This window comes from Apodemus sylvaticus, chromosome 11 (genome assembly GCF_947179515.1).
Source record: "Apodemus sylvaticus chromosome 11, mApoSyl1.1, whole genome shotgun sequence".
Classification (NCBI taxonomy): Eukaryota; Metazoa; Chordata; class Mammalia; order Rodentia; family Muridae; genus Apodemus; species Apodemus sylvaticus.
This window is the reverse complement of record NC_067482.1, coordinates 33265379-33281277: the sequence shown is the minus strand read 5'-3', so window position 1 is coordinate 33281277 and position 15899 is coordinate 33265379. Positions and strand designations below refer to the sequence as shown.

Here is a 15899-nt window from a genome sequence, read left to right as displayed (position 1 = left end):
GGACCCATGGACACATTCCTTAATCTCCCTGTAAAAAGATTGTCTCAGATGCAGACTCCTCCCAGCTCACACTCAGATGCTTTTTCTTAGGACATATAAACTCTTGGGTGCCTCTCTCGAAGGTGAGAGCAATTTGGGAGTTTTATCACACTCTGATCTTAAATTGTATATTTTGGTAACAAGGGATGTGGCTGGAGATTGTCCTCTGGGGACAGCTATGGAGGAACAATGTGGCTGGCCTTGCTCCAGGCTGAAACTGAATAAAGGAAGAGCTCTGTGCTGGAGACATCTCAGGCTAGTGACGCAGACACACTTCACAAGAGTTTTAGGGGAAATGACGCTCGCCCAAGCTACTGTGTGGTCAAAGGGACTGCCTGGCTGGTGATTTTCCCATCATGCCTCACCAGGTGACATTTATTTCCTTGGAGAACCTGGTATCGATTGCCAGCCTGCCAAGCTTAGAAAATATGGGTTCAGTCAAGACACCAAGAGGTACATGCAGTTTTGCTTATTCTCTTTGTAAACATTTATTGAGCACCACTGAAGTGCTGGAACTTTCTGTTTGAAACAGTGAAAATCTAAAACACATTTGTCTATACCAGAAAAAGGGGGTTAGCAGTCAGAGTAGGAAGCTCATCGTATTGAGAAATGTGTATTGGGGGTGTGTGTGTGCGCACATGTGTGTGAGCCTGACCTCCATAGATGCACAGTGGCAGGTATACATGCACATATAACACATATGCAAAAATTTATAAAACCTTTAGGGATCTTATGTATTGAAGGTTTGCCTGCATGCTTGGAAGTGTTCTGTATGTGTGCACCTGAAGAGGACGCCAGGTTCCCTGGCACTGGAGTCTAGTCATTGGCGAGCCAGCATGTTCTCTGCAAGAGCAGCAAGTGGTCTTCAAAAAAAAAAAAACCCCTTGAAGCATATGTGTGATGCCTGGGTGTATGCCTGGTATGTGCATCACATGTATGCAGGAGGCTGCAGAGGTCAGAGGTAGTGTGGGACTTCCTGGAAATGGAGTCAGAGACTGTTGAGAGCCACCGTGCAGGTGCCGAGAACTCAGCCCAGGTCCTCTCTGTAAGAGCAGTAAATGCTCAAGCACTGAGCCATCTTTCCAGGGCTCTAAGGGATCTTAATAGCTGGGCTTCTATTCCAGCCCCCAAAATGTAATTTGATTTTTTTTTTAAATGAGTTTAATGCACAGATTACCTGATACATTCATACCCTAGGAGGAGTCTCCTAGTTCCACTCCTATTAACTTCCACAAAAATATTGTCTTTTTTATAGGATAGTAAATTCAAAGAGACCCCAAATGTGTAAATAGGCTCTCTAACTGTATGACAGATGATTTATTTAACATTTTTTAGTTCCTTCCATTGAAAACAGACAATTGAAACCCCATCAATGCTGCCCTACTTTCTCATACTATTTTGGTGATGAAAACGAGCACTTTCCAGGCTTTGACACCCATGCAAACACACACACACACACACACACACACACACACACACACACACACACACACACACAAGGAGGGTAGGGACTGAAAAGATGGCTCCACACCTGAGGGGCTCTGCTTTTGCAGAGGTTCCCAGTTCAGTTCCCAGCTCCTAACTGCCTGTAATTCCAGCTCCAGGGGATCTGACACCTTCTTCTGGATTCCATGGACACCAATACTAACAAGAGCACATCCCTACACAGAGAGAGAGAGAGACATCGTTAAAAATAAAAGTAAATATATAGAGAAGTCAGCACCATGACTTGCACCTGTAACTTATTGAGAAGCTGAGGCAAGGGGATTACCGCAAGTACAGGGTTCCAGGCTGGATTGCACAGTTCCAGGCCAACTTGAACTTGAACTGCTGAGTAAGTTTATCTCAAAAAAAAAAAAAAAAAAAAAAAAAAAAAAAAAAAAAAAGAAAAAGAAAAGAAAAAGAAAAAAAGAAAAAAAAGTGGGGAGGAGAATCATGAGAGAGGGAGGGACCCTAACAAGGTTATAAAACTTTTGGTGTATTTCAGAAGTATTGCTATGAAAAAATAGATGAACACACAATTGTGCTGTTCACAAAATTAATTACATGATCAATAGGACTAATTTATCTATAGTGATAGTCTAGGGGTCTTGGTCAAGTTCGTTTCTCCACCAGCTATAGAATTAACAGGAAGGAAAATCTGCAGCACAACAGGCAACATCAGAGACACCAAGCACCACAGACTGAATCAGAAGTTGAATCAAAGCTATTTATTGGGGGGGAGGGGTGATGAGATACACACGTACATCCAACACACAAGGGGAAGACCCTCTGCAGAGGGGGCTCCGGGCTGGGGTTTTAAAGCCTCTGGACGGGTTTCCTCCCCTAATTTAGGGTTGGTCAGTTTAAAGAAACTGAGGACGGTTGGTTGTAACTGTTGTATGCCGCGTTGAGTGGGTCTTGAACTTGTAGAGACAGTCTGTCAGCAGGACGCCTGCTGGTAGGAGATAAAACCTTGCAAAGCTTTTAAGCGACTATGCTTTTGTCTCAAGTCAGGAAAGTGAGGAAGAAGCCGGCCATCTTGGAAATTCACCGCCTTTATTATCTAGTCATGGCTTCTCCCTAACAGTCTAACTTCTAATCTCACTTTGATGGTGAACCTTGTAATTGTCTACATGAAGTTCTTGCATATCCGGGCAGTGGTGGCACACGCCTGTAGTCCCAGCACTTGGGAGGCAGAGGCAGGTGGATTTCTGAGTTCGAGGCCAGCCTGGTCTACAGAGTGAGTTCCAGGACAGCCAGGGGTACACAGAGAAACCCTGTCTCGAAAAAACCAAATCAATAAAAAAAAAAAAAAGAAGTTCTTGCATGTATATATGTATTTAGAACCTGTTGAAGTGTTTTGTTGTGAAGGCGCGCAGAATTTCATGTAAAGAAGCGGTTAATGCTCTACCCTATTCTGATAAATATTAAGCCTGGATCAAGCGCCATGCTAATTCATGTCCTCCCCTTCACAACCTTCATTCCAACTGCAGAGTTCTTACTGCCCCAGTGATGACCTATGGGGTTGTCTTAAAAATCTCCTATCCACCTCCTGCCTTTGTGAAGAGTCGGTGTTGGGAGACCTCAGAAACCTAACCAGTCAGGAAGCAGACACGGACTGCAGGTTGTTGAGTCTTCTCCCTTCACACCGGAAGCGGGAGCAGGATCCCTCTCTCCTGGCTCTGTGGCTCTGTCTCCGGTACTGTGTCTAACAGAGACGTACCCTAGGAGAGCATCACGTCTCCATAGCAACCGGTGGCCCAGGCACTGAGGCCCGACCGGCGGGGCGGGGCTAGGCGGCGGGGGCGGAGCTGAGTCTGTCCCGGGCAGGGCGCCGGCGGCCCCGAATCACCCACCTGTCCACTCTGCGAACTGAGTTTGGGCGGCGGGCGGGGAGTTTGAGCCCCGGGTAGCCGGAGCTTCTAACCGGAATGGAGGAAGGAGACGTCTCAGGTTCATCCGTGCGATCTGAGTTGACGGATGGGCAGAACACCACGACAACGACAGAAACACGCACAACCTCTGAACTCCAACCGAAGCCCCTTGTGCTCAGGCTCCTGGAGGTGCAGAATGGTGAAGAGGCCGAAGTGGATGGAGAGGAAGGACAAGAAGAGGACAACGAAGGGTCCAAGACTCACAAATCCCATGAGGCCTCGGCATCCCTCAGGTCCCGCAACTCCAGCGATCCCCGCAAGGCCAGTGATTCCCTCCAGTCCCGCAAGGCCAGCGATCCTCCTCAGTCCCGCAAGGCCAGTGATCCCCCGGAGTCCCGCAAGGCCAGTGATTCCCTCCGGTCCCTCAAGAGCAGTGAGCTCGTTCAGTCATCAGAGAGCCGGGAGGGTGGAAAAGATGACTTGTTTCCCAACGCAGTGATTACAACCTCCCCATCTTTGATGGCCAGATACATACCGCGGCTCCAGCTGGCTTCCCTGAGAGGTAGGTTTAGCCCCGACCCCACTGAATCCAGCCATTTAGAACTCGGGAGTCCGCGCTAAATTTTCACGTGTTTAAAGGAACTCAACTCTACCTGCTGCTTTGTAGCCACCTCTCTTTGCACTTCAAGGAATCCAAAGGGAAATTGACACTCTAATAATGACAGAAGGCACCACACACTTCCACGGTCGAACCTAGTGCCTGGCACACACTTGGCAGGCTCTCTGGGGCCAGAAGCCTTCCATAATCGTTCGGTTCAGTACACCATCACATCCGACTGTTCCTTATTATTTACACTCGAGGTTTTGTTTTGTTTTTAATTTCTCTTACTCCCCAACCAAAGACAGATCCTCAAAGGGAGGATGTTTTTGTCAGTGTCTGGTGCACCGACCCAGGGGAAATCAAACATTCAGGGAACAAATACTGACAGGGTGCATGGAACAGGTCATCACCTGGCCAGACCCTCTCCAACTTACAAGGTAACAAGGCTGGCGGGACTTGAATGGAAACAGCCTTGCTGTTACCACTTGAGCTCACGTCCAGCTCTTCACCAGAGATTGCGCAGGACCGGAAGTCCCCTGTTCTCCCTAGGGATTGCTTCCCAACTGGCCTCAGTTCTATGGTTTATCGCTGTGATCAACCCTTACTACAATCTCCCACCACTTCACTGGCTCTAGCTGGCCACCATACTTCTGACTGACAGATCTCCAACCCTGGTAAACCCCAGCATTCCATATACCCCGAACTCTCCACTCTTGCTATAAGAAATTCCATTATTGTACTGATTGACTTTATTTCAACTTCATTACTACAAATTGTGATTAGTACTGGGCGCTTCCTGGCAGACTACCTTTTATTTACTGGGTAAGTTTTCCCAGGCTCTGACATGACTAAACACATTTTTTAAAAAAGATTTTACACACACACACACACACACACACACACATGAATATATGAATACACTGCCACTGTCTTCAGACACACCAGAAGAGGGCATCAGATCCCATTACAGATGGATGTGAGCCAACATGTGGTTGCTGGGACTTGAACTCAGGACCTCTGGAAGAGCAGTCAGTGCTTTTAGCCACTGAGCCATCTGTCCAGCCCCTAACTAAATGTATTCCTTAGTCTCCACAACCTTTACACTTTTGTCTTTCACCCAATGGAAGACTGTACCTTATATTTTATCATGAAATCGGTATGATCGATCACGAACTCGCTTATCACCAGTTTATTGACCTCCTGACACGAGTACCTCAGAGTCTGCCTTTTCTCATCTTTCAGGGGAAACGTGAGCTTGTGTTTTAGGAAGCACACTTTTCTTCTAGACCTCAGATTCCACTGTTTCCTGAAGAACTCTGTTCTTACATCTGTCTCCAGTCCCCTACAGCATCAGGTGCTCCTTCTCTAACGAATCAGTCCTACGCGCAAACACTCTTCTCTTGACATAACCTTTAAACCTATGCTGTCTCATCACACACACACACACACTACTCACACCCATATCTTCTTTTCTCGGCCACAATGCTGCACCTAAAGGCACCCTTTCTCCAGTCGCTGAAAAATGAGCTCTCTTTCCATCTATTGGTGGCCATTTCTGCTTTCTGTTTGTTGGACCTCATCCCATCTAGCTTTAATTTTTAAAAATGATTGTGTGTGTGTGTGTGTGTGTGTGTGTATGTGTGTGTGTGCCACGGTGGAGTCAGAGAACCATTCTGCAGAGTCTGTCTTTACATGGGTTCTGTCAGGTCACACACTGAGCCCCATCTAACCCGATCTAACCACCCCTGCTGCATCGTTTGGTCCCCTCTTTCCTGGTCCCCATTGGAATACAAATATTATACAATTACTGTACCTGTAAACAATCACAAACCTTTCCTCAACCCTGAGGACCCTTCCCTTCCAGGTACCACTCTATTTCTCTGCTTGACTTAGACAGGGACACCCCCCCCCCAAAAAAAGCCCTAAAAGAGGTTATATGGTTGTTTAGAAGTCATGATTTTAGTGTCATCTTTTTCTGTCCTCTTGAGAACTAATTAAATTAATATTTCCTTCCCTCCACTTAGCCAAAGCTGCTTTTGTTGAGGTCACAATGATCTCTTCCTGCTTAAAGCAAAGGTGAACCTTTTTGTTTGACACATTTCTTTCTATGCCAGAAACCTGTCTTGTTTCCCAGAATACCAGTTTCCCTGTCAGAATACAAATTTCCCTGTTGGAATACCAGTTTCCCTGTTCTCCTACCTCATAAATTCTTCCTGACTCTATTTCCTTTGCTTGGAGTCTTCTCTTCCCAGCCTTTAGGTTGAAGCCACGATGGCTCAGTCCTCTCAGATTCTTCTAGAACTCCCCTTTATCCTCCACATGACGTCATCGGTTCCATGGCCTCATTGCCAGTAGCTTTTCAAATTATTCATAGCTTTAACTTCTCAGGACTCAATTATCCAGTTTTTCTGCTCAGTTATCCACATGAAGGAAGCTCAGTGTATCAAAACAAACAAACAAACAAAAAACCTTGACAGCTCTAAGCCACACACAAATCCTCACTTTGAACTCTATACCATTACCCTTTATTAGTACTAAAATTATTATTGTATTTTCTATCTTGTATTATATTTATTGTATTGTTTTTATGTCTTGCCTAGGACTTTTAAACAATGACATTAGCTATTTTAAGGATTTTTTTGAGGGGCCCCCCTTCTGAGTCGTCTTCCTATTTTTTCTTCTCTTCCTTTTCCTCCTCCTCCTTTTCTTCCTCCTTCTACTCCCTCCTCATCCTTATTCTTCTTTGACATAGGGTCTTTCCATGTACCCCTGGTTGTTCTGTTCTGGAACTCCAAAGGCAGACCAGGCTGGCCTTGAACTCACAGAGATCTGCCTGCCTCTGGTCTTGGGTACTGAGATTAAAGTGTGTGCCAAGCAGAGGTTCTTTTACTTGCTAATGTTAACCCTTGGATTAATCACACAGTAATCCTATGCATGCAATATTACATGGTGGGGGGGGGAGGGGTAAGAGAAGCAGAGAGCTGATGCTAAGGCAGAGAGTTACTGTGGTGATTAGGTAAGACATTAAGGAACCCAGTTAGAAAGCCTGGGGTGGTGGCACACACCTTTAAACCCAGGGCTTAGCAGGCAGAGATGGGAGGATGTCCGTAAGTGTGAAGCCACCCTGTCTCAAATAACAAGACTAGAAAAGGAACAGGGTTTCAGAGTTGAGTTGAGCAGAAGGGATGGAGTGCAGGACTGTGGAAGCCATGGAAGCGAGGACTGCAGGCCTGTGGAGGCTCCAGTCCAGACAGACAGACAGACAGACAGACAGATGTCAAGCATACTGTGTCAGTAATGGAGATGGTCTGAGTGAAGCCCTGGGACAGTTAGGAATTCTCTTCCTACTGGTCATTGGTGCACAGAGTGGGGTCCCATGATGGACTGTGGGATTGGTCACCACCACAGTTAGATGTCCTCTTCTATACAGGCTCGAAGTGTGGTCCTCTTCTTGAGTCTGGGCTGTCTTTGTCCCCAAGCCTGTTTCTTCCTTTAGGGCTCTTCTGTGCCCTGCTTGTGTGTTCCCAACCCACGTTGGAAAGTTCCCAGCCAGTGCCTTGGTACTGTAAGAACCTCTTGTCATCCTGAGCCTCGTGATGATGCTGGACAGGCAGCGGCTACCTGAACAGCGAGATAGAAAGCCATCTGCCTTTGCCTCTGCATCCAACCTGAAGCCAAACTCTGTTTGTAAGACAGTGACCTGGGGGGGGGGGCAGCATCCAACCCGAAAGCCGCTGTTCTCACACAGTACGGAGAAACTTAGAACCAGGCAGGGGGAAATCATAGCACAGTGGGCAGCTCTCTCCTGGTTAGCCTCATCTCCAATCCCCTTCCACCTTTATCCTCAGATCAAACTCAGGTCATAGCTTACATCCGATAACTATATCTGATGAGCACCTCAGCAGATATTTTGGTGTTTTATTTTGACAGAGTCTTGCTACATTGCCCAGACATGCCTCGAACTTGTGATTCTTCTGCCTTGCCTCAGCCTCCCTAGTGGCTCAGATTATAGGTCTGTGTTACGAAGCCCAGCACCAAGCTAAATATTTATATTGTCACTCTGTCTCTCTCCCTTAATTCCAACTCACATATTCGATAGCCTACTGGACATCTCCACTTAGATGGGGCATCTCTATTATAAAGTACATCATTGTCACAGAAAATATTAAAAAAGATCCCGCCAACTCTCCTGCCCCACCAGGCCATGATCCTTCTCTGGTACGGGCACTGTCGGGCCACAACACTATTTCCCAGAGGGTCCCACTCAGCGTGTTCCACCCAAAATTGACCAGGTCCTCACCCACTGATCATTAATTGATCATTAATTGATCATTAACTGATCATTAATTGAGAAAAGGCCTCCTAGCTGGATCTGAGGCATTTTCTCAAATGAGGCCCCTTCCTCTCTGATGACTCTAGCTTGTGTCAAGTTGACACATAAACCCAGCCGAGGAAGGCAACTCTTCTATTGAGGTTCCTCTTCCCAGGTGACTCTACGTTTGTGTCAAGTTGAGAGTTGAGGCTAATTGTGAACAACGTGGACTTATTTGGATTTCCACCAATGTATGTGCCGTGCCCTCCACTTCCACTTGAAGTTGCTTTATATGACTCCACACAGTAACGCGCCACACAAAGAGATATATCTGTTTTTAAAATGAACAATTAATTTGAGGGAGGCAAACGCTAGTAGAGGAAGAAGGAAAATAAAACAAAAGAATATATAGTGAAGCCCAGCATAATGCCATCTGGAACGTTCTACCACTGCAAGCACATACACTAGCCTTTGAAAAGACAGAAATACCCTCTGTTCCTAGCACTTAGCTCTTTTCTTGGTAGAGTTCTTCTAGCCTTGCCCTCCACATTGGTATGGACTTCTTAGAAGGCAGGCAGGGCCAGGTGAAAATTTCTTGTATGTTGACATTTCATCTTCATTACCTTACCAAATTTATCCCCGAGGAATGACTGGGTCCCAAGTATTCGATGGCCTGGAAGCCTCCCTCCAGAAGGTGGCAGTCTTGTCCACTGGTGACTCAGAGTCCCACACCATCAGCCTGGTTGCTAGCTGTCGAGGCTATGCTAAAAGCAACGGGGTTCGGTTCTATGGAGTAAAATCGGAACCTGGAAATGGCATGACGGGGCTGTAATGTTCTGAGGGTCTCTGGGAGGAAGAACGTGCTCAGCCTTCATGCTCCAGACCCTTCAGCTGCGCCTTGCCAGATCTCACAGAGGAGAAGCAAGGTCCCTCCCGGGTTGGAGGTCACCTGACCTAATCACAAGGCCCAAAGTCCTCCCTCCTTGCTGTTTTCAGCCACCCTGGCCCCGTGGTATTGCTGCCCCTATCACCCATCTCCTCCACACTTCCAGACTTCTTCTCCTATATTGTTCTCTTCAAATTAATCTTCTTCCACATCAGCAGGTATCTGGCACCTTCTTATCTACACTTCCCCCATTCTCACACCCCCAGGTTAAGAATCAATTCCTCTAAAAGGTGATTCCCAAACTATTCTCCCTAAAATAGGCAATATCTTCGGCTCACCATAGGCATTCATCTCTACCTTGGACCTAGTTACTTGAGTCTTGCCCATCTTTCTCTCTATCGTGTTAAGCTACATGAGGCTAGGACAGGGACTTTAGACTCTTGGGTTTCTTCCTCTAAAGCTAGGAACACGTGGATGAAGGATATCTTCTATGTGAACACTTCTGTTACCCTCTAGATTCGGTTGATAGCTGCTGAGCTCAAGGACCTAGTGTCCATGGAATGTTCTCAGTATTTGACAGCATTTTGTCGTACCTTCAAGACAACCCGTTAGAGGAAGCACCATCTATGTGCCCACTTTACAGATGAGCTAATTGGGACATAGGAGTCAAATGACTAATCAGAGGTCATGCACACAGTAACAGCAGATTTTGAGCCGGGTGGTAAGACTCCCATCGCCTTCTCTTCATTTTCTTCTCTTCCTCACTCCATGGGGGAAGTCCTGTTATCAGTGCCTGGGAGCGACCTAAGGATAAAGATGGCAGAAGATGCACAGAAGGCGTGGCCTGGTGCCTGGCCATTGTAAGTGCTCAGTGTTCTGGTTAGTGGTGGTGAGTCAGGCCTAATCCTTCCTGACAGAAGTGAGACTTCTGCCTGACTGTGTGTGGCACAAGGCATAGCAAGCTGAGCAGAGTATTTTCTAAGACATTTATAGGATGAGAAATACGACATACAGAGCTGTAACGGACTCTACAGCAGTGGTTCTCAGCCTTCTGAATGCTGCAACCCTTTCATACAGCTCCTCACGGGGCGATCCCCAACCATAAAATTAGCTCACCATTATGAATCGTGATGTAAATATCTGATATGTGACTCCTGTAAAAGGGTCATTCGACCCTGGGGATCCAGACCCACAAGTTGAGAACTGCTACTCTACAGAGTCTAGACAAGTGATATGGGATTCTACTTAATCCCAACCAGTCCTTCTACTTCTCCCCTTTTTGTCTGTCTGTCTGTCTGTCTGTCTGTCTGTCTGTCTGTCTGTCTCTCCCTCATTCCCTCGCTCCTCCTCCTCTTCCTCCTCTTTCTTCTTCCCCTCCCTCCCTCCCTCCCTCCCCCTCTCTCTCTCTCTCTCTCTCTCTCTCTCTCTCTCTCTCTCTCTCTCTCTCTCTCTCTCTCGTTTGCAGATGAGGAATTTGAGACCTAGTGCTTGGGACCAACTTTGAAACCCTGTAGAAGCACTCACATTGACTAGGCAGGACTAGCCTTGTGTGGAGAAAGTCAGGAAAAGGGAAATGTTTAGGAGGCTGGGAGCCGTACTGGATTTGACTCTTTGTTTTAGCCTCTACCTACCAAGAGAAGAAGCTTCTTGAACCAGTATGACCATTTAACCAAACAATGGTCAGGTCCCCTCGTGCCCATGGTCTCCTGAGCTATGGGCTTTTGACCATGTTTATAGAACTGAGTGTGAAATAATTCCTACAGAACAGGCCTCATATCCCTTCAGAGAGCAGCTGGTTACCTCCATAATGATCAGGCCGCTGTCACAATAGTGGGCATTATTGCCTGGCAGCTTGGAAGTATATAAAAATATTTTCTTATTTCTACTATTTTCTTTAAAAAGTGTTTTTGTTCTGCTCTTTTGTTTGTTTGACGTACATAGTTAACATCGCTAGAGTCACTCTGAAAAATTGAACACACTTTTCAGGTCTTGCTTTTTGTTTTGTGTTTTTTTTGTTGTTGTTGTTTTGTTTTGTATTGTTTTAGAAATCTTTAAATACTCAAAATAAAGAGTGTTATTTAAAAAAAAAAAAAAACTTGCGTCCATCATCTAGTTTCAACAATAATTAAGTTTTTGGAATCACGTCTTTTCTTGCTTTTGTTTTTTTGAGGTAGTTTCTCAGTGTAGCCCTTGTTGTCCTAGAACTCTCTAAGTAGACCAGGCTGGCCTTGAACCCAGCAACCCACGTGCGGAGCATGGGGATTGAAGGCGTGTGCTTTATCACTGCCATACTTGGAATCCTGTTTAGCCATTTTCTCCACTGTCTCCTCCAAATTTTGGGGACATCTTGAAGGACAAATTTGTTTTAGAGAAAATCACAGACACCATGGCATTTTAACCCTGAATGCCTCCAAATGCTAAGGATTTTAAAGTTCACAATAACTATGCCATTGTTAGAATCAAAGTTAGTTATTTCTCAAATGCCCACAATAAATAGTTAAGCTCCCTGATTGTCTCAAAACTGCTTCTCTTTTACAAAGTCATTTATGGCGCATGCTGTAATTGCAATACGCAAAGGCAGAAGGATCAAAAGTTCAAGGCTAACCTGGCCTAGTTAGTTGAGCAGTTCTAGGCTAGGCTAGACTGTATATAAAAAAATGGCCTTGTGGGGGGGCTAGAAGAGGGGAAATCATTTGAAATGTAAATAAATTATATCAAATAATAAAAAAAATGGCCTTAAATTATTTTTATCCTTTAATTGCTCCAGTTAGGACACAGGCCACATGTGTGGGGACCATCACTAGCACTTACTGCTCCGTCTTTTTGAAACACTGTTTCTTCATTAGAAATATTGCAGAATTTTGTAGAATCTTAACTTGGGCTCCCAGCCGCCTTATTTTTTGCACACCGCCCTCATAGATTGAGGATTGCTTCAGTTCAGAACAAATTCTTTTTGTCACTGTGTGCTTGCCTCTGGGGACTCACACTTGATGTCTAGCTCTCCCATTAGTGGGGTATCTAGGCTGGATACGGAGACATCACTGTTGTCCCTCCTTTATTTCCCCCAGTGGCTTTAGCCACCCAGCTTTGTCTGCATCCTACCGGGTCAACAAGGAGCTCTGTGCTCGGGGCTCTCCCTGCGACTCATTCATGTGACAACTGAATTTTCTTGTTTCTTCACTCCACAAGCGTCTGCCCTTTATTCTGCTCTATATTGATTTTTTTTAAAAAAATAAATCTTAAGCCACGTGTGGTGGCTCATGCTTTTAATCCCGGCACTTGGGAGACAAAAGGCAGATGGATCTCTGAGTTCAAGTAATTTTCTAAATCGGTTTTAAATTTCTTCTCCCATTTTTAAATGATGATTTGGGCAGGGAAGTACTCTGTAACCACCCTGCTCTTCTATTTCTTCAAGCTAACCAAGGTTCCCTGGTCGGTGTTTAGTGTCATTTAGAAAGTGATGAATAGGTTCTTGCTGAGACTTCCATGCAAGAAAACCTTTTACAAATACAGTAGGGACGAATGTTCCCTGGTGGTACCTGGCTGGGGACCTCCTCTGTGTTCTGAGTTTAATCTCACTTCACGAACAAACTCAAGAGTAACTTCTTGGAGCTGGAGAGGTGACTCATGTTCCTCCAGAGGACGGACAGGAATTAGGATCCCAGGGCCCAGAACTCAAGTCAGCAGGTTCTCAACTCTTTGGGCACCCCACGCCCACTTCTGGCCTTTTTAGGCATGTACACTCACTTGCCCCATACAGATTTTATATATATAAAGATTTATGTTATATATGTTTATATTATATATTTATATATATATAAAAGATTGTTTAATCTATAAATATATATTTAAAAGATTTATATAAATTATATGTGTATATATAAAAGGATATATATAACCTATAATTTTATATATACAATCTTTTAAAAACTAAACTTTGAAGAAGGAACATAGAAATTCTGTTCACCTTTCCATAGTCAACACTACTTTAATCTGTGCCCCGTGTGACACCTTTAAGATCTCACAGGACAAATTTTATGATGTCAGTGTGTCAACACTTGGCCAACAGAGGGCGCTGCCCAAACAAGCCCCGCCTTGCTCCCACCTCCTCCCTACTTCCTCCCTTCCTTGCTACCACAACCTCCCAGTCCCCTTACCCTGAGGCAGGGTCTCTGTGCCCATGAAGTCGCTGAGGGTGCCCCCCACCTGGCCGCCCCTGCTCGCTACAACCAGAGATCACAAAGCCCCACCGCCCACAGCTTCTGGCGGCCCATGGCCAGGTGCCTCGGATGTTCAACAGTGCCAGCCTTCTCCATAAGAGGGTCCCTACCAAACAGTGCCAGCGCATCTCAGACAAGGGGAAAGTCAGCGCACCAGAGGCCAAGGAGCCTCTCCTGTGTGCATGGAAGGAAAACGTGGAAAACCAAGACCTGCCAGACCCGCCAGACCTGCCAGACCTACCAGACCTGCCCAGAAAAGTCCACAAACCGGTACAAACATCCATCCGATGAACTTTGATGATGTATGAGATGTGGGCGGGCATGCAAACGCCAGGATTTAGGGCAAGGAGTGGGGTGTACGACCAAAATACAGTGTATACATGCACATAATTCTCAAAGAACTAGTAACATTATATTAAGAAAAAAATTCTGTGAGAGAATAAAAGTAAGAAATAAGGCTGCAAAGCCCTTACAACCCTCCAAAAGTCACCCCCATTTTAACACAATCACTCCCGTCCTGTCTGCAGGGAAGATAATTCTAAGACATTCTCCAAATGCCCGAGACCGCCCACTGTACTCAACTGATGTACAGTGTGTGTTTTTTTTTAATTTGTATAATACATATGGTGACTTAAATTAGGTGTAATATGAGATTAAAATGAGAGTCTTACTGAACAATTGTAACCAATGAACCTTGTTTAAAACGTATGGATTGCTGACTTTTCTAGAAGCTTCTATTTAATATTTTCAGGCTTTGGTTGACTAGAAACCACCAAAAAAAAAAAAAAATCGGGAATAAAGGGGATTTCTGTGTGAAGGAGAGCTAGGGAACATGCTTGCAGGGCAGAATGTCGCATATGACACCGTTGCTGGGCTTCTCCTTGTATTCGCTGGTTTGGTTTTACTTTTCTTCTTCTCCCACTAGTGTTTGCCCCCGCTCCTTGAATTAATTGTTAATTTTAAAAATAGATACATCTTAAGCTGGGCAGTGGTGGCACATGCCTGTAATCCCAGCACTCTGGGAGGCAGAGGCAGGTGGATTTCTGAGTTCGAGGCCAACCTAGTCTACAGAGTGAGTGCCAGGACAGCCAGGGCTACACAGAGAAACCCTGTCTCAAAAAAAAAAAAATCCAAAAAAACCAAAAAAATAGATGCATCTCTGTGGCATTTTCCTGTGCGTATTCAAATAAGCGACCTCAAATGGGCAGAGAACATATACACATAAGTCGATGGAAATAGAAAGAAGGGCGTGGTCACAATTCGCTTTACAGTGCATTATTTTTTTAATCTGTAGAAATTTTAACAGCATCTTCACTTACAAATTTTGGGAATGAATTATGGCTTCCACTTGCTGGATATTTACTGTTTGGCGCCATGCAGTTCCTCATGCTTACGGGCTTATTTAACTTTTGCTTACCTGTGGACCCACCTCAGCAGGTTACAGAGAGCAGGGCGTCCACGTTTGGTTTCAGGCAGTCTGACTCCAGAGTCATTGCTCTTAGCTACAACACAATACTGTAAGAATCCCCAAGCCTAGCTCCTTTAAAAATCCTGACACCTGTGTCCCGTCTCCAGAGATGGCGATTTCATTGATCTGAGATGTGGACGGAGACCCGGGATTTTTAAATGACTCCCCGGGTGAGTCTGATCTGCAGATCATGTTGGAAGCGATACAGCGCTGTTTCACTCGGGCCATGGCCTACTGCGGGCCGCTGCAGAGCTAGTCCATCCTGCCAGGGAATGAGGTAGCCTCAAGGATGGGTGTCCTTTGTGAACAGTGCAGCCCCCTGGGAGACATAGCGCGAACAGTAACAGTTCTGCTATTCGTTCCTATTAACTATCTACAGATAATCCTTTAGGATGGACTCAGCATTACACTGACAGTGAGCTGTGTGTCTGAAGCTGAGAACCAGTTAGTAGCATAAGAAAAACCCACAGGATAAAAGCCGCAGGCTGGCAGCTTCACAACGGTATCATAAAGTACCCTCTCCCTTTCCTTAGGCCAGAATGAGCCTCGCTTTAGAAAGAACAACTAGAATGCCTGAGGACTGGGGCCTGCCTGGGCCTTTAGGGGACCTGGACCGTGTGGGACACAGCGTCAGACAAAGGTCAAAGACGGATGATTTCTGCTTTAATAAGTGCTGGTGTCCGTTCTTTTACTATTTTGTGCTTCAATAAGCGCTGTTTCCCCCTTTGGGCTCAAGGATCTTCCACTGGTCGGGCAAGAGGCTTGAAACTAACTTTTCATGAACCAGAGAGAAAACAAAGGAAAAAAATTTATACAGGCAACACATACATACATACAGACGTAAACCCATACACATACTCTGGTCAGGGCCAACCACCTCTCTCATCAACTCCACTAGAGTTCATGCATGCTGGGCAGTGGTGGCACACGCCTGTAATCCCAGCACTCTGGGAGGCAGAGGCAGGCAGATTTCTGAGTTCGAGGCCAGCCTGGTCTACAGAGTGAGCTCTAGGATAG

The 15899-nt window shown here is 45.6% G+C and overlaps 1 protein-coding gene across 1 annotated transcript in view; it reads left to right on the top strand.

Moving 5' to 3' along the window:
- Window positions 1-3452: 3452 nt before the first annotated feature.
- Thegl (theg spermatid protein like) overlaps window positions 3453-15899 on the top strand; it is a 35126-nt gene continuing 22679 nt past the window's right edge. Inside the window, exon 1 of the mRNA XM_052199454.1 lies at window positions 3453-3957. Within this exon, the coding sequence (XP_052055414.1) occupies window positions 3453-3957 (505 nt within the window). The remainder of the gene's footprint in view (window positions 3958-15899) is intronic.